The sequence below is a fragment of the Callorhinus ursinus genome, unplaced genomic scaffold, assembly GCF_003265705.2.
Source record: "Callorhinus ursinus isolate GAN/ISIS: 27379988/994484 unplaced genomic scaffold, GSC_fseal_2.0 scaffold38, whole genome shotgun sequence".
NCBI classification, from domain to species: domain Eukaryota; kingdom Metazoa; phylum Chordata; class Mammalia; order Carnivora; family Otariidae; genus Callorhinus; species Callorhinus ursinus.
Window position 1 is genome coordinate 2,341,827 of NW_027397100.1, and position 20,675 is coordinate 2,362,501.

Genomic DNA, 20,675 nt, shown 5'->3' on the forward strand with positions numbered 1-20,675 from the left:
ACCCAGGCGCCCCAAATAAATATTTTTTAAAAAAGTTTTACACATAGATCTAAGGAGCTGAGGTGCACACCCTTGGAATCTCAGGCTTGTGAGGGAGTCTGTGAGTGTAAAATCTACATTTTAGTATGAATCCTTGATTCCCCAAAAGGGCATGAAAAACCAAGTCTCAGACCTGAGCGTTCACTTTTCTGGAAAACAAAACAAAACAAAAAAAAAACCTGAGAAAAAAGTTAATTTGAAGGGCCAAAGAGTAAAATTTGAAGGTGTCTTGGGAAGCACGGTGAGAACAAGCACAGCCTCAGCAAGCCCTCAACAGTGCCTGGGGCCGGCGGCCATGATTGCTCCAGGCCACCCCCACTCACGTCACCTGACCTGGCAATCACGACAGAACACGCATGAACGCCTGAGGCCCACAGCAAGGCCTGCCACTCACAGAGTTCTCCTCGTCATCCTGGTCCACCTCCCGCTGCTGGGCTTCCTGGCGTTTCAGCTTCACATCCATGGCCTCGTTAATTAAGTCACGCAGTATGGACACTCCCTTGGCACTCTTGACAAATGGGTGCTTAAATGAGAAAGCAGACAACACTGGAGACAGTTTCGACGGCACCAGTACCCACACAGTGCCTGGCACACCACAGGTACTCAATAACATCTGCTTAATCAACGACCCTCATCTTTCTCTCTCTGTTTTGGGTGAGAGTTGTGAAACCACATTCACTTTGTAACTCTGACCAGATGCACATTCAGGCTTTGCCCATCTTTTTCAGCCTGGCTGCAAAAGTCTCCTCTGTTCCTCTCTGCCAAATCTAGAGATTCTCAACAGGGTGGTACCACCCCCTAGAGGAAGTTTTCTAAACATGCCGGCAGCTTATAGTTGTCACGGTGTTTGGAGAACCCAGATGGAATGTGAGGGGAAGCAGGGACACCAGCAAGCCTTCAAGGTGTGGACGGTCCCACACAACAGTGGACTGTGGCACATTTTGCACATCTTTCAAATGTCACAGAGTATGTATACGCTTTAGGAAATAATACTCCAAATTTTTTTCAAGAGATAAGCAAAAAGTCTAGTAATTTAGGAGATGATTTTGGAGGGTAAGGCTGAAATGTCATAAAGACATTAAGTATCACTGAATAATTTACTCATCCTGCTCATTCTTCCTATACAATATGCTCCCTAGCATTTCCAATTACAGACTTAAAGGATTTTGGTGAAAAGCGTAGTTACTGCAGAAATACTAAAACTGGTCACAAATACGTAAGAGATGTAGACCCAAATATCAATCAGCAAAGACACTTGAAACACAGGAATAGCGTGGAATTTCATTTACAAAAAAATGCTTGAATTTTTTAATATGAACACCACTGTACATTTTTGTTATTTGTGTTGCTAGTACAATAGGAAATTCATGCTGTGGAAGTTACATATCAAAATTCTTGTTGGATCTCCCCAACTTATTCTGACATTGTCCCCCCAGTGTTTCTCTTTGCAACCTGTTCTCTATTCCCCAGCACCCACCACAGAAAATGGTCTCTAAGGTCTTTGTAAGTACTCAAGAGATTGGAAGTATGCCTCAGCATGTAGTGGGATTGCAAAAGAGACTTCTTTTCCATAAAACTTCATCAATACCCCCTCCCGGCAAGAAAAGAATCTGTCAATACACTTAGAAATAAGACCCAGCTCATTTGCAAGAATATCATTATTTCCTTGTTCTCTCTTCTCTCCACTTGGAAAATCTCTAAGATCATTTCCCTCTTCTTATCACATACAAATAAGCCTGGTCTGTTATTATTTAACAACACTTTTATTCTAGTGTCCACCCATTCGTTGTCCTGTACTGCCTGAATGGAATGGTTTCTGTTCTTGTCGCTCTTACTCTAAACTCATTATGGTTCTCGGTACAGGTATATAACTATCTCATTACGTCTGCAAGTTGAGTCAAGCTGGAGCCTATCTCTATACTGACACACATTTTTTTATAAATCTTTCTGCCTTCATTATATCACATTATACTCTTTTTAAATTATGGGCACAAACAGATTTTATCATCTAAGAATTTCAATCCGGAAGAGCAGTAAGAGTATTACAAATATACATATCAGTTAAAAAGGGGGGGCACTGGGTCTGACACGGCTGAAAACCATTGGCCTAGCCTAGTAACAACCACAGGTATTTGTCAAATCCACAACATACTACTTTTAATATGTGTGAAACATTATTTAAAGTTACACATATTATATCACTTAATATTCAAACAACATATGAGGCAGATACTTGGTCTCCATTTTACAGATAAGAAAACTAAAGCAACAGAGAGGTTATGTTACTTGCCCAAGGTCACAAAGCTAGTAAACAGGGAGCCCAGGATTCAAACCTGGGCAGTGTGACTCCTGAATCCAACCTCCTAGCTACTGAGCAGAGCGCCTGCAAACCCCTCCCATCCTTCCAGGCCCACGCACTGAGGTTACCTGCTCCAGGAGAGCGGTCCTAGTACTGCCAGCCCAAAGAGGCCTCCTCCCATCATGAGCGAGAAGAGCACCTACCACTAATCTCAGTTCCTCATCAGAACTGGGTAGACTTGTGGGCACTCCTGCTTTGGACCCAAGAAGACCTTGGTTCTAGTCTCAGCTCTGCTGTTTTTCAGCTGAGGAACTCTAAATGAGTTAACCTTTCTAAGCTTCCATTTTTTCACCTATAAAACTGAAATAATAGCCATCCCTCCTAGGGCGTCTGTGATGATTAAATGGCACCCAGCACACAGCAGGGGCTCACTAAATGGCAGTTCCCAGTCTCTGATCCCACATAGCCCTCCATTTTCTTGCATTATTATCTTGGTCAATGCTTTAACACTCTTTTCTACTCAGATTCAAAGCTCCCTGGAGGCAGGGAATGTCTTATACTTCTTTACTGTCTCTGTGGAGGTGGGTTGGCAGCATCTTTTGGCCAGTATGTGAATGAAAAAGAGGGAGGCAGCACCTCGGGGAGAATCATACCTGTAGGAGTTGAGTGGCTGTGGCTCTCTGCTCAGGGCTCTTTACAAGACACTGCTTCACAAAATCCATGAAGTTATCGGACCACAGTTCTGGCTTTCGAAATGTGGGGGGAGGGTTGGTAGGAATCATGAAGATCGCCTAGTTAAAAAAAATTGGGGAGGGTAAAATAAAAGTGATACACTAATAAAAATATGATTAGAGATAACTTTGAGGTTTAAAAAAAAATATTTTCCTCTTATCCACTGATAAGCCCACCCAAACGCCAACAAAAGTCTAAGTGTCTCAAAGTAGGAAGTATGACAATTAGAGAAATTGATATAGTTGTCTCTCTCTCTCCCTCTTTCACATGTATTCTTGTCTCCTCAATCTCACAATCTAGCAAGTTTATTTTGGTTTTTCCTAACCACAGTATACTACCTTTCAAAGTAAAAAGGTAAGACCTGAGAGCATCAATAGCCTGAAGATCATCTCAACCCCGTAGTTGTCAAATTTCCCTCCCCCATAAGGTCACCCTCACCACTAGATGTGAGCAGTAACTGCAAGAAGATCATAAACCTGAAAGTCCCTCAAATCACAAGAGATTCATTAACGTCTAGGCCAAGCCAATTTAACGTTATTTGAAACAAAAACAAAAACACATTGCAGTTAAATTCTACTATTTCAAAAAATTAAAACTATTATTTACTGTCCAATAAAAGAGGCAGAATTAAAAAAAAAAAAAACCTCTGTAATAAGCAGCTTAAATTACATTCTTTAAACCTACTAGTAAATCCTCCCACCCATCCCCACTTCCGCCCCCCCAAAAAGAGGGGAGCTTATCTTTGAGCACATACTTTTTAAAAAACTGCTAAGTCTTTTAAGAGAAGAACTAATTAATCAAAGAGGAGGAGCTGGGTTGGGAGGTATGTGGGACTATGGAGCCAATGAGGAAGGCAGGGGCGAGGCCGTTTAACAGTGCTGTGATGAGGGGTCTGGGGCGGGTACAGCTTACAAACCCCTCAGGGTGCCTCGCTGATAGCTCTGGGGGAGAGGCCGTTTAACAGTGCTGTGATGAGGGGTCTGGGGCGGGTACAGCTTACAAACCCCTCAGGGTGCCACGCTGATAGCTCTGGGGGAGACTGGACCTATGGGCCCTTACTGTTCTAGAAATCCATGGAGGCTGCAAAGTACAGAGCCTCCAGATGAAGAGAGTCTGCGGATCTACAAAGCAGGACTTACCAATGTAAACACCTCTGAGGGCAAGGCAGGAAAAAGATAACAAACAAATCGGGCTGGGTGTTAGTGAAATGAGTTCAGAAAAACAGTTTGCTTTCCTCTTAATACTCCGATGAGAAAAACAGTAGAGCAAACACTATTATGAGTGACAAGGCATACTTGGGGATTAGGGAATCTTGGAGACTGATAAAGTGGAAAGCCGGTGACCTGTATAAAGGAGGGGACCACCACTCAGCTTCAGTTAACATTATGTTAAAATGTGAGCACCTAAACTATTAAAAAACACACACTGCACAAGCCAAACCAAGCATTTCTGTGACCTATGTCCTGTCAGGTGGCTATCAGTACACAACCTCTGGAATGGAGGTGGTGGATCACACTTGAATTGATTAGTGACTACCACTAGTGGAGTCTAGACTGACAACTTACCAATTATACACAGTTAATTCATTTACTGTTTGGTACCTAAATCAAATAAGTCACCAACCTTCTAATGACGCCCAGGAGCTAAGCACCCTACTGGTTTCCTTACCCTCATTGGGTGGATATCGGCATATGGCGGCTTTCCCTCAGCCATTTCTATGGCAGTTATTCCCAATGACCAGATGTCTGCCACACAGTTGTATCCGATTTCCTGAATCACTTCTGGAGCCATCCAAAATGGTGTTCCTATCACTGTGTTCCTTTTGGCCATGGTATCCTAAAACAGAGAAGAGTAGAGATCAACCGTAAGCATTAAAACTATTGAGAAAAAGAGACTTTTCCAACAATAAGAAACATCTTGTACTTGGGATACATATAAAAACCATACTCAAGGCATGATTGAGCAGGTCACAAAAGAAATTCAAATGACCTAGAAACATAAAAGATTCTCAATTCTTAAAACGCACACATTAAAAAACTCATTATATAAAAAAATAACAAACACTAAAATGAAGTTGACAAAAATTTAAAAGGTTAATAATAACTAGTGCTAGATGGGGCGCCTGGGTGGCTCAGGCGTTGAGCGTCTGCCTTTGGCTCAGGTCATGATCCCAGGGTCCTGGGATCGAGCCCCGGGCTCCCTGCTCCGCAGGGAGCCTGTCTCTCCCTCTCCCACTCCCCCTGCTTGTGTTCCCTCTCTCGCTGTGTCTCTCTCCGTCAAATAAATAAATAAAATCTTAAAAAAAAAAACAAACCAAAAAACTAGTGCTAGAAAGTCAGGCACTGAAACAGCATTACTAGAGTATAAATTGGTACAAGATTTGTGGGCAATGTGGCAATATTTATAGACTTAAATGTCCATTTCCTTTGATCCAAATCTTTTTCTAGAAATGTATCCTATGTGCAGGTCCCCTAAGATATATGCACAAGTATTGGAGAAATATTTGTAGGAGAGGCAGGGAAAAGAAAAAGGAAACAACTCAAATAACCATCAAAAGGGTGTAAATCAAATACAATAAATATCCACCATATTTTTTAAAGACTTATTTAGGGGCAGCTGGGCGGCTCAGTTGGTTAAGCGTCCAGCTCTTGATTTCGGCTCAGGTCATGATCTCAGGCTCTGGGGACCGAGCCCCGCATCTGGCTCCCTGCTTGGCAGGGAGTCTGCTTCTCTCTTTCTCCCCCTCCCAACCCCCCTCACCCCTGCTCGCACACATGCTCTCTCTCAAATACTTTTTTTTAAAGATTTACTTAGTTTAGAGAGAGACTGCACACGCAAGCTGGTGAGGGGGGCGGGGAGGAGGACAGAGGCAGAGGGAGGGAGAGAGAGAGAGAGACTCTCAAGCAGACTCCCTGCTGAGCAGGAGCCCCAATGTGGGGCTCGATCCCACAACTCTGATCCCATGACTTGAGCTGAAATCAAGAGTCAGACCGACTGAGCCACCCAGGCGCCCCATCCACCATATATTTTTTAAAAAGGAGATAGGTACATTTTCCTGGCATGGAAAAAGGTACAAGACATACTGTAAAGAGAAAATTAGGTTGCAAAATTATATTGTTGTATATATATACAACAAAACAGCAACTGATAATAATAAATATCGTTGTTATATGGATAGCAAAAGAAAAATCTCAATACACACTGAACTATTAACAACAGTTACATCTAGAAGGTAGAATCACAAAGGACTTTTACTTTCCATCCCATATACTTCTGTAACACTCTGATGGTTTACATGAATATATAGTACCTGTGCAATCCGAAAATTAAAAAAGGAAAAATCATATATGTATGTGTCTATGTACACGTATAATTTCTCTTTTATCATATACATATACGCTATAAAATAAAATGTATACATAGAGAAAGTCTTAGTTTGGGTCTTAAAGAAAAATATATGAATCTAGCACACATTACTTGCCTACTTCCCCAGAACAGTGTGGCCTTAATGAAAGAGAACCTTTCTAGAGCTCCTGTATTTTAGGAAGAGAAGGATTTTAAACAGAACTAAATATGCAACAGGACTTGCCATCATCATCACTCCTGTTCCTTCTGAAATGCCTGTGGCCTCAGTTAGGCTGTGCCAGTCAGGAGCAAAGGACAGGTAATATTTTTAAATTGATCTCACTTTGTCGGTCCTATGTAAAAAACTAGCACAGGAACTAACTTATCGCTTAGTCATTTCCTTTGCTCCAAAACTTAAATTTGCAGTTTTCAAATGGGGCTACTCAAAGCTGTTTTCAAGAATTATATCCTTGAAATACTCATTATTTAGAAAGGAGTATTTGGATATCTAGAAATTTTTTGAAAACAGAGAGTAATGAGTGGATACTAACCCAGCTTGGTCTGTACGACAAAGTTATATTAGCACAGTAGCACAACAAGAAAAAATATTAAATCCAGAAACAGACTATGGCTATGTATGTGGTATTTATTTGTGTGCACACATACACACACACAGATACAGACATACACACACAGATACATACACACACACAGCTTGAAGATCTGATTAAAATGTCATTCTAAATTACCAAGCAAAGGACAAAAAACAGTGCTGGTCATCTGGCTAGTCATTTATAAAATTCTGTATTTAATTTCCTAACTTATACTTTCCACCAAAGGAAGTTCAAATAGGTTGAAAATTTAAATACAAAGAACGAAATCCAGAAAGTACTAAGTACTAAAAGGAAGTATAGATGAACAGTTATATACTGTTGGAGCAGAAAAGGTCTTTTAAAGGTGACATCGAGGGGTGCCTGGCTGGCTCAGTCATTAAGCATCTGCCTTCGGCTCAGGTCATGATCCCAGAGTCCTGGGATCGAGCCCCGCATCGGGCTCCCTGCTCGGCGGGAAGCCTGCTTCTCCCTCTCCCTCTCCTCCTGCTTGTGTTCCCTCTCTCACTGTGTCTCTCTCTGTCAAATAAATAAAATCTTTAAAAAAAGAAAAATTAAAAAAAAAATAAAGGTGACATCGAAGGCTGAAACCATAACATAAAAGGGAGGTGGATTTCCCTATATAAAATTTGGAACCTCCAGTATTTAAAGAAAAACCATAATCAAAGTAAAAAGATAACTAGCAAATTACAAACAGACGTTTCAACATATATAACAAAGGATTAACAATTTCAACATATAATTTTTTTTTAAGTTTTGGTTTATCTTTTTCAGCAGAGATTTTTTTTAAAAGGTCCAACACAATTAGGAAAATTAAGATGAACAGTTAAGTTACAAAAGAATTATAAATGGCCAATAATCAAATGTAAAAATATTGTTTCAAAAATGATTTTAAAAATACAATTTATTGCTCATTCAGTATTGGCAAATACAAGAGAAAATGGGTACATTCTTTTTTTTTATTAATTATTTTATTTATTTATTTTTAAGTAGGCTGCACACCCAATGTGGGGCTTGAACTCATGACCCTGAGATCAAGGATCACACTCTCTACTAACTGAGCCAGTCAGGTTCCCCCCAATTGGATTTATATACGTTTATATACTACAGTTGGAAGCATAAATCGTTCCCTAGAAGCACTTTATGTGTGAACAACAATATCTTTTGAAAGGTCCAGTAATCACAATATGGAGTAAGTTTCTGATTTTCTTTCTTAAACATCAAAGCAATTTTTGTGCCACTGCAATACCTATTAAACTCCCTAACATAATCCAGGCAGATTTACAAACAAAAACCAAAAAACTCTACCTAATACCAGCCCTAAACAAACAAAAAATACTTTTTCTACCACCCCAGAAAACTGTTTGATGTATAATGCTGTTGCAAATTTTAGTACAAATCTGTCCAGAACTGTTTCTATTTTTCTATGTATATGTCATATATACTTAAGTATTCTTCAAAATCAGGTAATTCTGTATTTCCTGTTTTGAAAACACGGTTTTTGTCACTGCCATCCACTGGTGAGGTAGGAGGAGAATCCAAAGACTGTATCCTGGAACCAGACGAGGAGAGAGTTTTCAGTAAAGTAATTGCCAACTGCTACCTGGGTGAGATGGTGTTATGTCTTATTCAAGGAAAGCAGTTTGGATTGAATTTTTCTCCTTTTGCAAATATGATGAATAGAATTTGAACTTCCACTCTGTCATTTCTTGTTCAAGCTTTTATTTTTATCAAAGTTAAACCATGGGACCTAAACCCCAGGAAAGGATCTATAACAACCTACTAGCTCTTTCATAACTTAGTGGCACCTTCTATAACCTTTTCACAAATACAATGAAATTGAGTATTTTATTGAAAAAATAACTAAAATGAAAGGAATTCCTTCTCCGGACAGGGCTGAAAGTTACCAATAAAAGTAATATTTTTACTTACTGTAAGTTGACCTGCTACCCCAAAATCTGCAAGTTTTGCATGTCCTTCTGTATTTAGCAAAATATTTCCTGCCTTGATATCTCGGTGTATTTTCCTCATAAAATGAAGGTATTCCAGTCCCTTAAGCGTTGATTGTAATATTGTAGCTATCTCATCTTCTGTTAACTAAAAAAAGAATGACAGATTAAAATTCCATCAGTTTACATCATTTTACATTCAAAAAAGGGGAAAAAAAATCAGATCCAAGCTCCCTTCCTAGAATATAAGGTCTTATTCAACCTGTGACAGCATTTGACAGCTTATACCATCACTCCACTAACCCCTTCTAAAGTTACATCTCCTGCCCCATCTCTCCCCAGATTCACGTTACCTGCCTATACAATATCTCCAAATGAATACCTAACAAGCATCATTAGCAGAACACATCAAAATCAAATTCTGTACTTCTACCGCCACCCCACCCCTCTCCTTACCACCCACCCAACCTACTCTATTCTTTCCACAGTCTGCTCTCTCAGGGAAAGGCCGTTTCAGTTGCCCTGGCCAAAAACCTTGAGGTCATCCCTGGCTCTTCCCTATCTTCAAAATATATCCAAATATATCCTCTGTAATCACTAATCACCCTGGTCCAAGCCACCAGCATGTCCTGCCTGAACTATTCTAATAATTCTCTAACTGGTCTTGCTGCTTCTGCCCTTGACCCTGGACAATGCATTTCCCACATGGCGGCGTGCCATAATGAATCTTTCAAAATGCAAGTCAGAGCTGCTCAAAACCCTCCACTGGCTTCCTAAGACACTCAAAATTAAAGCCAGTCCACCCTAGTCTTACATGATCTGGTTCCCAGCTACCTTCACGCTCTACTAGTTTTTGCCTTTCTCATTGTTTCAGCCTTGTAGCCTTCCTCTGCTGTTCCTCACACTCAAAGCACACTTCCACTTCTGGACCTTTGCATCTCGGGTTCTCTCTGCCTACACTGCTCTGCATCCAGAAAGTCAGACAGGGCTTCCCCAATTCCCTCCAGTCCTAGGTCATTCTCCACCCCTTTATCCTACCTTGTTGGTAAACACGGTATTATCTCCATCTGACGTATTACATGTTATTTGTATACCTATCATGTGTTATCTTCCCTATTAGGAACATAAGCCCCATTTTAAAATGTCTTTGGGGGCATCTGGGTGGCTAAGTTGGGTAAGGGCATCCAACTCTTGGTTTCAGCTTGGGTCATGATCTCAGAGCCATGAGATCAAGCCCCACATCAGACTCCATGCTCAGCAGGGAGTCTGCTTGAAAATTCTCTCCCTCTGCCCCTCCCCCAATTCATGCACAAGAATGCGCACATGTGCTCTCCCTCTCCCTCTCTCTCTCTCGGATAAATACATACACCTTCAAACTTACTAAAAATAAATAAATAAAAAATAAAATATCTTTGGTTTGTTTACTATTTACTATTGTTTACTATTTACTATCCCTAGCACCAAGAAAGCCACCTGGCACATAGCAGGTCCTGAAAAATATTTGTTGAATGATGATTTACAAATGAAAGCAAGAATGCCGACTGACACAGAATATCTGCTCAGTTCCATGCTGATTTTGTGCAGACCCAACTCCAGTGCTAAACAAATGCAATCCATCAACAAATTCTCAGTCTCCCTTCTGACAAACAACTCACATTTAGAAGAGAGTATGCTGTGGTGCAAAAAACATGGTATTCGGGATTAGAAAGACCTAGTTTTTACCCTTCGCTCTACATTCTAGCTGTGTGACCTAAGTGAGTTGTCGAACTTCTCTTGGTCTCAGTTTCTCAATCTATAAAACAGGACTACCACTCTCATCAAGAATGTCATGAAAATCAAATGAAATAAGGCATGTAAGAATACACATGGCTTAATAACTATTATGCTACCAATTAATTAACAAATAGTTAATAAGTATCAATAATGAGCCAGACACTCGGCTAATAAAATTAAAAATAGCTAATTATTAAGCATTTATTCTACGGTAGGCACTATTTTTGTAATCTCATTAAATCCTTATAAAAATCACACTAAATAAGTACTATTATCACCACCATTTTATAGAAAACAAAGCTGAAGCACAAACAAGTAATTTGTGCTAACAAATGATAGAGCTCTCACTGCAGTCCAAGCAAACACTATTGGCAAGGTTGCAAACTAGAGTCTGGGTACCTTCTGTGGCCTAAGAGAACAAAGTTCATGTGACTTACTGACGTCTTATTCTAACCATTTAAGCTAATCAGTTAAGGGAGCACTGCCCAATAGAAATATAATGTGAGCCATAAGTACAACTTTTAATTTTCTAGTAGCCAACATAAAAAAAAAAAGCAAAATTAATTTAAGTTTATTTTTTCAGTAATCTCCATACCCAACGTGGGGCTAGAACTCATGACTCCAGGATCAAGAGGTGCATGCTCCTCCAACTGAGCTAGCCAGGCACCCCAAAATTTATTTTGATATTTTAACCATATTTATCCAAAATATTATCATTTCAACATGTGATCAATATATAAAAATGTAAAGTTTTTTTAATGTTTTTCTTTTTGTAATAATTCTTAAAAATTTGGTATTTTATATTTATAGCACATCTCAATTCAGACTAGCCACCTTTAAAGGCCTCAATAACCACATGTAGATAGTGACTACCATGCTGGACAAGACAGAATTAAAACATTTTACAAATTCATGTGTAATAATTAAAGATCAGCACTTAATAGTTAAAAATTACATAAATACAATAAACTAATATTAAAACATCAAATGCACTATCAAAATTAGTTTTGGATTGTTTCAAAATACCTGAAACAAAATAACTTAATGCTGCAGATAAGAAGGCCTGGAACCCCAATTTTTTTTTTTTTTTTAAGTAGGCTCCATGCCCAGCACAGAGCACAACACAGGGCTTGAACTCACAACCCTGAGATCAAGACCTAAACTGAGATTAAGAGTTGGACGCTCAACCAACTGAGCCACCCAGATGCCCCTGGAGCCCAATTTTTAATTCAATAAATTATTCAAGCTTTGGGACTTCTTTAAGTATATCTTATAGTAGGTTGTAATTCCTAGCTAAAGAACTTGCTATTTGATTAGAAAAACATACTAACTCCGAATAATGTAAATTAAGAAAAGGATACAGTCATATAGATAATCCAAAAGTTACAACTGTTTAATTTTTATTTTTTTATTTTTAAATTATTATTTTAATTCCAGTAATCCCAGTAGAGTTAACATATAGTGTTATATTAGCTTCAGGTGTGTAATATAGTGGTTCAAAAATTCCATTTATTACTCAGTGCACACTACAAGTGTATTCTTAATCCCCAACCCCTATTTCATCCATCCCCCAACCACCTCCCCTCTGGTGACCATTCGTTCATTCCCTATAGTTAAGAGTCTGTTTTTCTGGTTTGTCTCTTTTTTTTCCCCCCCTTTATTCATTTGCCTTGTTTCTAAAATTCCACATATGAATGAAATCATATGATATTTGTCTTTCTCTGGCTTATTTTGCTTAGCATTATACTCTTTAGATCCATCCATATTGTTGCAGATGACAAGATTTCATTCTTTTTTATGACTGAATATTTAAAATGTATATGTATATATACATTTACACCCCACATCTTTATCCATTCATCTACCAACTGACAGTTGGGCTGCTTCCTTGATTTGGCTACTGCAAATAATGCTGCAATAAACAAACGTGCATATATCCCTTAGAATTAGCTTTTGCATTGTTTGGGAAAATACCCAGTAGTGTGATTACTGGATCCTAGGGTAGCTATATTTTTAATTTTTTGAGGATACAACTGAGTTTTTAAATATTCTCACCTTGTAATTTATAGAGTGTCTAAGTACTTTCACATATTTAAATTAATTTTCACAATTCTGCAAATACTCAGTATAGGTATTATTCCTGTTTTTCTCATTAAAACAAAACAAACAGAAAAACTAAAGGCTAAGGTGTCTCTAGCTTCTACTTTTATTCATTCACAGTCCACACAGAAGCCATAGTCTATCACAGAAGCCACAGTTTATCTTCTAAAATGTACATCATCAAATGGCTCCTCACCTGCTTAGAACGCAGCAATGGCTTCCTATTGTAGTTGGAATAAAAGGCAAACTCGTTACCGTGGCCAACAATACCAACAGAATGCAGGCCTGCTCACCTGTCTCACCTCATCTCTTGCAGGTCCTCTCACCTCTCCCCTCTACTCACAGTGGCCTTCTTTGTGCCAAATCCGTTCTAGCCTCAGGATCTTTGCACTGCTTATTGCCCTACCTAGAATGTTCTTTTAGAAATCATAGCTCCATCTTGTCATTCAAGTTTTACTTTAAATGCCACCTCCCTGAGTGGCCTTTCTCAGCTGTCCACTCTCAAGTAGCTCACTGAGCACTCTCCAACAGTCCACTCCTTCAAAGAAATTATAACTATCTGGTATTTCTTTTCTAGTTACCATCAGTTGGCTTTTTGGCTGCCCTACTAGAAAATGTATGAGCACAAGAGCAGGACTGTTGTGTTCTTTACTATTGTATCCCTAGGGCTTAGAACAGTATTCTAGAAATACTTCCTGAATGAGCAACTGAACCTGAAGTAGAACCCTTGACTCCTAGCTTTTATCCCAATGATCACAGTAAGGGCAAATAATCTTTCACAGAGATTACTCTTTAATAGAATGTAGAAGAAGTTAATCTGTGAACATGCTGAGTAGGAGGAGAAAACCAAATCTAAATTTAAACATTTCAAATTCATTGCTTCACCAAGATTTGATAGTCATTGTTTTCTTTCCCAAAACATGCTAAATATCACTGGATTAGGCTGGTGTCAAAAACATCACTTTTAGGAGGCATCAGAAAGCAGAGGGGGAAAGAATGATGGAAAAGGGGAAATCTGACAGTCATCTCTCTGGATATGGAAGTAGGAGAGTGCCCACAAATACAAGGCCAGAGACTAGCCCAGCCGCATTGTTCTAGAAGGTAAACTTACCGTTTTATTTCGTAATCGAATGATATCAGACACAGAACCAGCCCCGCAGTACTCCATAACAATCCACAAGTCTGTATTCTTAAAATAACTGCCATAATATTTGACTACATGAGGGCTAAAGAGAAAGCAATAATACGAATTAGTGGAACAGCCTTTAATACATGAAAATTTTTCTGTTCAAAAGATCAACTGTTCATATTTAAGGTTAAAATAGACACCCTCTTGATAAAAATGTAAATGATAAATGATAATAATACTTTCTAAATAATAAATAACCAAAGTGAGAAAATGTACGGGTCTTTTAACCTGCATTTCTAGGTCTACAGATCATCCCAGGAAAAGAACTACAGCTATTTGAAAAGAAATAGTTACCATCATAGCACGTTTTAACAATGAAAACTTAGATACGATCTAAGTGTCCCACAACAAGGAGTTTATTTAAGAAATAATGATCTAGACATATAATGGGATAACCATGAATCTATGGAAAATATTAGAATATTTGATAACATGGGAAGATATCCTGCTTACAAAAAAAAAAAAGAAAGAAAGAAAGAAAAAAAGTACAGGTTACATAATTGTAAGCATGGCTAAACTCCAAAAAGGGATATGTACGCAAAATAGCATTTAACAATGATTCTCTCTCCAAAGGGAAAAGTGATTTTATTTTCTTTCTGTTTGCATTTTTCCAAGAAGTCACGTGTACTTTGTAATAAGAAAAAAAAAAAATCACACTACAATCTACTATAAAGAAAAAATATTCAGGGGGCGCCTGGGTAGCTCAGTCAGTTAAGCGTCCAGCTCTTTTTGTAAAAGATTTTATTTATTTACTTGACAGAGAGAGACACAGCGAGAGAGGGAACACAAGCAGGGGGAGTGGGAGAGGGAGAGGCAGGCTTCCTACAGAGCAGGGAGCCCGACGCGGGGCTCGATCCCAGGACCCTGGGGACCATGACCTGAGCCGAAGGCAGACGCTTAACCAAATGAGCCACCCAGGCGCCCCAAGCGTCCAGCTCTTGATTCTGGCTCAGGTCATGATCTCAGGGTCCCGGGATCGAGCCCCGCGTCGTGCTCCCCGCTCAGCAGGGCGTCTGCTTGTCTCCCTGTCCCTCTGTCCCTCCCTGCTGCTCATGTGCACCTGTGCTCTCTCCCTCTCTCTCTCTAAAATAAATAATCTTAAAAACAATTTTAAAAAGAAAAAATATTCAGCATCAGACCCAGAATTCTGGGTATCAAGCTTGAAGAGAAATACCCAATGAGACTTCAGAGAAAAGTCAAACATCCCATTAAAATGAAATAACCTGCCCACCGAGAGCTACCAGCTTTAATTGGTTAGATTGTTATCAGGGCTAAATAATGTTGCATAATAACCAGAGATGCTAAAAACCTACTCAGCTTCATTAGTGCTCAGAATTTCAAATGCCCCTTCACCCTTGGGAAACATGCCAATGACAAGGACAGCAGGAAACACACACACACACACAATTAATGAAGACATGGATGAATAAGTCTCTGAAGGTACAGATTATACATCTGCTCTCCCTTCCTTAAATTCCTGCAGTATTTACTGCCTTTACAAGGCAAGTAATCTCAGCTACTTACTGCTGGAACATGTCCTGTATAATCTTGTATCGTTGGCCAGATTTTCCTGCACATATATATGCCTGGCCTGTCCAATTTGTCTATAAACTCCCAGAGGACAAGAATTCTGCCCTGTATTTCTCTGTACTCCTTACCATGCTTAGCACAGACTAGGCTCTTGGAAATAACTCTTCTTTACTTAGAGATATTTGCATGCTCTGTTTGAAACACAGCTCTTATGTAGCATATCAGAAGTGGCAAAGTCCCTCGGGGCGCCTGGGCAGCTCAGTCAGTTAAGCATCTGACTCTTGATTTCAGCTAGGGTCGTGATCTTGGGGTTGTGAGATTGGGCCCTACGTCAGGCTCCATGCTCAGCAGGGATTCTGCTTGAGATTCTCTCTTCCTCTCCCTCTGCCCCTATCCCTCATGCTCACTCACTCACTCTCTCTCTAAAATCAATCAATCAATCTTTAAGGAAAAAAAAAAGAAGTGATAAAGTCCCAATGTGCTGACTAGAAGAGCTTCCATACTGTATCTTGTAGCAGAGGAAAAGGAAAATTTCTACCTAACTCTGGTCAATCTGGTCAAGAAATATGAGGGTTTTGTCTAGTAGAGAGTAACCACAAAAGTATAAAGAATAAAAGGAAGGGAGGGAGGGAGAAGAGAAATAACTGCATTCACAAGCCTGTGAGATCTAAGGTCTCCTGGGCAAATGTCCTCGTAGGCAGCCCCACCTGCCCCAATGCTGAAGTTTTACAAATAAGAGCTACTAAGCTCATCTGCTGAGCAGAAGAGCTTCAGGAGAATGGATGCAGCCTCCAGTGCAAGACGTTCTCATTCTCCTTTCAGCTCCCCAGAGCTGGCGTTGCCCCTAAATTTGTGTTCTCTCTCAAATTTAAACAGTAGTGGGGAAGCCTGCTCCATCACTGTGACCAACTCATGTTGTGACGGAATTTCAGAGCACACCACGTGCTTTTCTGCGGTTGCCTAGTGGCCTGACTTCCTGCTTACAGCATTTGACAAATCTTAGTTCCTCAAAAATAAAATTCTTAACTACTCTGAGCTTGAAGAATTCTTTTTTAAATGTAGGAAGGAAGAGTAATACATAAAAAAGCATTCTCTTTTTTAGATCTGTCTGATATTCTAACGTCTCTAGAGCTAAACGTATTTGGATTATCTCTTCTTAGCTATCTCTGCAGAAATATTTTCTCAACAGGAAGTAAAAGAGATCATTATCAGAAGGAGAAAAAAAAAGTCAGCAGAACCACCTTCTGCCTCTCTGCCTCTTCTTCCTAGTTTTGAAAGGGGCTTACTGAAAAAAAAAATCTATGCAGAAATAGAAACTATAAAAGTCTAGCTACTAAAACACACATTTTTTTCATCAGATTTTTTCTGAAAAGAACATGTGTAGTGATTCCGCCTAAACTCTTTCACAAAATCTCTAAGTAAATGCATCTGTACATGTTAAACTCTAAATAATCACAGCTAATCTAAAACTATGTTCTCTCCAAAGTAATACCGCATGCCTTTACCTGTCACATTGCTGCATTATAGAGATTTCTTTGATTATCTCCTGCAGATCTGATTCCACAGGAACTTGCTTAATCGCGACAATCTGACCGGTCTCTTTGTGAATAGCTTTGTATACACTGCCATAGGACCTGTAATTGGGGGAAAGAGAACATTTATAAAGGCAAAGCAAGTCTAGAGATAAAAAGTGGTAGAACAAAAGCAACTCATGGTTCTAATTTATATCCCTACATGCCTAATATATTTATCTACAACTGCAAAACTGAAATAGCTAAAGGACTTTGGGAAAAAACTGTTAACTTCATATTTAACCTTTACTGAATGTATTCATACAAAATAACCACTATTATAGTAGCTCCATGCACTATATGCCTGATCTCTGCTAGAAATTGTGCATCATTCCAATTCATCCTTACAAAAAGTAAACAACAACAATAAAGAAGAGGTCATTATCCCTATTTTACAGGAAAACGTGTAAAGGCTCAGAGGTTACAGGACTTGCCCAATATCACAGAGATGAAAAATAAGTGGTCAGGCCAGGATGTGAATCCAGGTGTGTCTGAACACAAAGCTTATGTTCTTCCCACATCTACCTGGGCTAGAATGCTGAAATGGAGGTCTTTGTGCTCTTGTGTTCACTCCAGTACCATGAGGTTCTTCTGTCCCTGTTCCTCTTATTGGCAATAATACTTAAAAAACATTGTGGAAACTAATTAAAAATCTAAGCCCTTTCAAATGCTAGTATCAGGTGAACACAGCACATAGAAAGCCTTTTGCTCCATCTGCCCTTATGAGCTTATTATCAAAATAAATAAAAAGTTTATGTGTCCATTCAATCTGGTGCCTAAAAGAGCAGGAAATTTAGAATCGAAAGACCGAGGATTTGAGCCCTATCCTCATAACATATTAGCCACCATTTACATACATATTAACCTTCTCAGGCCTCAATTTTCTCACCTGTAAAATGACAATACAAACTACAAGACAGTTGTGATGGTCAAATGAGACACCACCATCACCCCACACTGATTACATCTTCAGTGGAAACCTTGACGCTGTCAGTGAAAACACAATGAGGAAGCCGTCTTTCCTATTTCCCAAACCCACCTATTTCTTCATACTGCCCTGGCGAAAAAAACATCCACAGAACAGTACCACCTGATATGTCAAAGTAGCTGAGTGCTCTAGCTGCCAAAATGATGCTCCAGACTGTTTCAATGTAAAAGTAACATAAACTAAATTATACAGAACACATAAAAAAAATTTCCAGCCCATCAGAATCCCTTATGTTGGCAAAACTAGTATAATGATCCCTGAAAGTTACATAATTTTTTCCCCCAGAGAAAGGCAACCGCTGACCATGTGTGGAAGGCCTGCCTGCTGCCCTTTCTTCCTTATGAAGTTAAACCTCTGATTCATTGGGGTAGCGAAGGCTTGGTTCTAGGGGATAAAACATGGCGGTCCAGGCAGATAGCATTCCTATTCCTTCTGCCAGTGACCTGGTTCTGGCCAATGAAATCTGAGGGGAATTCTGCTGAAGGGATTCTGAGAGAGGCTTTCTTCCCTGATGAGAGAGAAACACACAAGAAGGCCCATTTTTACCTGCCACTTCCTTTCCTACTTTGGTTACTGTTACATAAGGCATGATGCGTGAAACTAATGCAGCCATCTTGAGATAGAGAATTACACAAATGCTAAACCATTATCAAGCCAATTAGCCATTCTGGAATCTTTCACCCCAGCTTTATTATTACTTAGTTATTAAATGTCCTTATTAGGGGGGCGCCTGGGTAGCTCAGTCATTAAGCGTCTGCCTTCGGCTCAGGTCATGATCCCAGGGTCCTGGGATAGAGCCCTGTGTTGGGCTCCCTGCTCAGCAGGAAGCCAGCTTCTCCCTCTCCCACTCCCCCTGCTTGTGTTCCCTCTCTCTCTGTGTCTCTCTCTGTCAAATAAGTAAAATCTTTAAAAAATTCAAAATTAAAAAAAAATAAATGCCCTTATTGGTTAGCCATTGCTAGTTGGGTATTTTGTTACTTTCCAAAGTTATTCTTGATACACTAGGTCCCATATGTGTGAAGATGTCTGTATTTCACATTCTCTTTGGAATTGGTTGTGCTGGATACAGAGTTCTTGGACAATAGCACCTTTTCTGCAGTTTTCCAGCTTCTATCGTTGCTGAGAAGTCGGCTATCGTAATCTCTCTCTCGGTAGCATTCAGGATTTCCTCTTTATCCTTAACATTCTACAATTTTATTATAATGTAACTAGGAGTTGATTCACTTGGCATTTCGTAAGCTTCTTCCATCTGAAGGCATGTTTTTCTTCAAGTCTGGAAATTCTCAGCATTGTCTTTTTCCTATCTCTTCTACTATCTCTTTCTAGAATTCCTACTGGACCCATACTGTATCTCCTCAATCCATGCTGTCCTCCAGACCTCTAACACTGCACTTTTCTGTCCTGCACTTTGTGATCAGTCTTATTTTTATCTTTCAATTCACAAATTCTTTCAGCTTGTATAGTTCACTGTTTTTCCAACTTACTGGGCCTCCAAAACTTCAATGATTGTCAAGATTCCCAACTTTAATTCTTCCCGGAACCCATCTGTTCATGTTCATAACCTGGTGTTCTTCTTTTAAGGATGTTAGTCCCTCATCTTTTTGAAAATCGTAAACAAACATGTTAAATCCCTTTTGAGATTGCTCCATTATTTCTATTTCCTTGGATGTGGATTCTCCCATTTGTTCTGCTCATTATCCCAAGGCAGTAGATTCCTTATATGGGTTTCCTTTATCTTGAATGATTTTCCTCTACACAATGCTAACTGCCACGAGCATTTCATGATGTCATGATGGTTTCATGGTTCTCTCGGCCCATCATCTAGACTGTACAACAACTTAAACTTGGTCTCGTGTTAGGAGTTGAGGGTTTCTGCCTCTCTAGATCCCATACCTGAATGCAGGCCAGGCCCAGTTCCTATTGTCAAACCAGTACCTCCATGTTTTCCCCAGGCCACGGGCAAATGATACTTTCTCGTGGTGATCAAATTTATTTCAGCTTTAGTTCATAGATGGGGAGCCTCATCCATCCCACAACTTCATGTAGGAAGCTTACCTGCCATCTCCTGACAAGGACAGGGCAAGCCTTACTCTCCTCTTACTATTATGTATCTTTTCCATCCCTGGTCCATAGCTGGCCATGTATCCTTTTATTTAAAAATTTAATTTCCGGGGCGCCTGGGTGGCTCAGTCACTTAAGTGTCTGCCTTCAGCTCAGATCATGATCCCAGGGTCCTGGGATCTGGAATCGAGTCCCATGTCCGGCTCGCTGCTCAGTAAGGAGACTGCTTCTCCCTCTCCCTCTCTCTCTCTGCCTGCCACTCCCCCTGCTTGTGCACTCTGTCAGATAAATAAATAAAATCTTTAAAAAATAATAAAAATAAAAATTTAATTTTCATTCATTAGTTTTATCTATCTGAAATGGAAAGAGAGGTCTCTGCATATATTCACTCAGCAATCTTAACCAGAACACCATCCATGCCTCTCTACGCTTCTTGAGAGCAAGGAATGCTCCAATAGCTTGTATGAACAATTAAGATTCATGATTCT

The 20,675-nt window shown here is 39.6% G+C and overlaps 2 protein-coding genes across 5 annotated transcripts in view; one reads left to right on the forward strand and one right to left on the reverse strand.

The window, feature by feature from the left end:
* The window catches only part of LOC112827069 (antileukoproteinase-like), a 381,146-nt gene that overhangs the window by 167,124 nt on the left and 193,347 nt on the right, over positions 1-20,675 (forward strand). The window lies entirely within an intron of this gene.
* STK4 (serine/threonine kinase 4) overlaps positions 1-20,675 on the reverse strand; it is a 92,402-nt gene that overhangs the window by 63,241 nt on the left and 8,486 nt on the right. For all 4 annotated transcript variants that reach the window (XM_073880363.1, XM_025875572.2, XM_025875571.2 and 1 more), the window contains exons 3-8: positions 17,073-17,201; positions 13,960-14,074; positions 8,959-9,123; positions 4,739-4,906; positions 2,992-3,129; positions 434-562 (exon numbers count right to left, since the gene is read on the reverse strand). In XM_073880363.1, the coding sequence (XP_073736464.1) occupies positions 434-562; positions 2,992-3,129; positions 4,739-4,906; positions 8,959-9,123; positions 13,960-14,074; positions 17,073-17,201 (844 nt within the window). The remainder of the gene's footprint in view (positions 1-433; positions 563-2,991; positions 3,130-4,738; positions 4,907-8,958; positions 9,124-13,959; positions 14,075-17,072; positions 17,202-20,675) is intronic.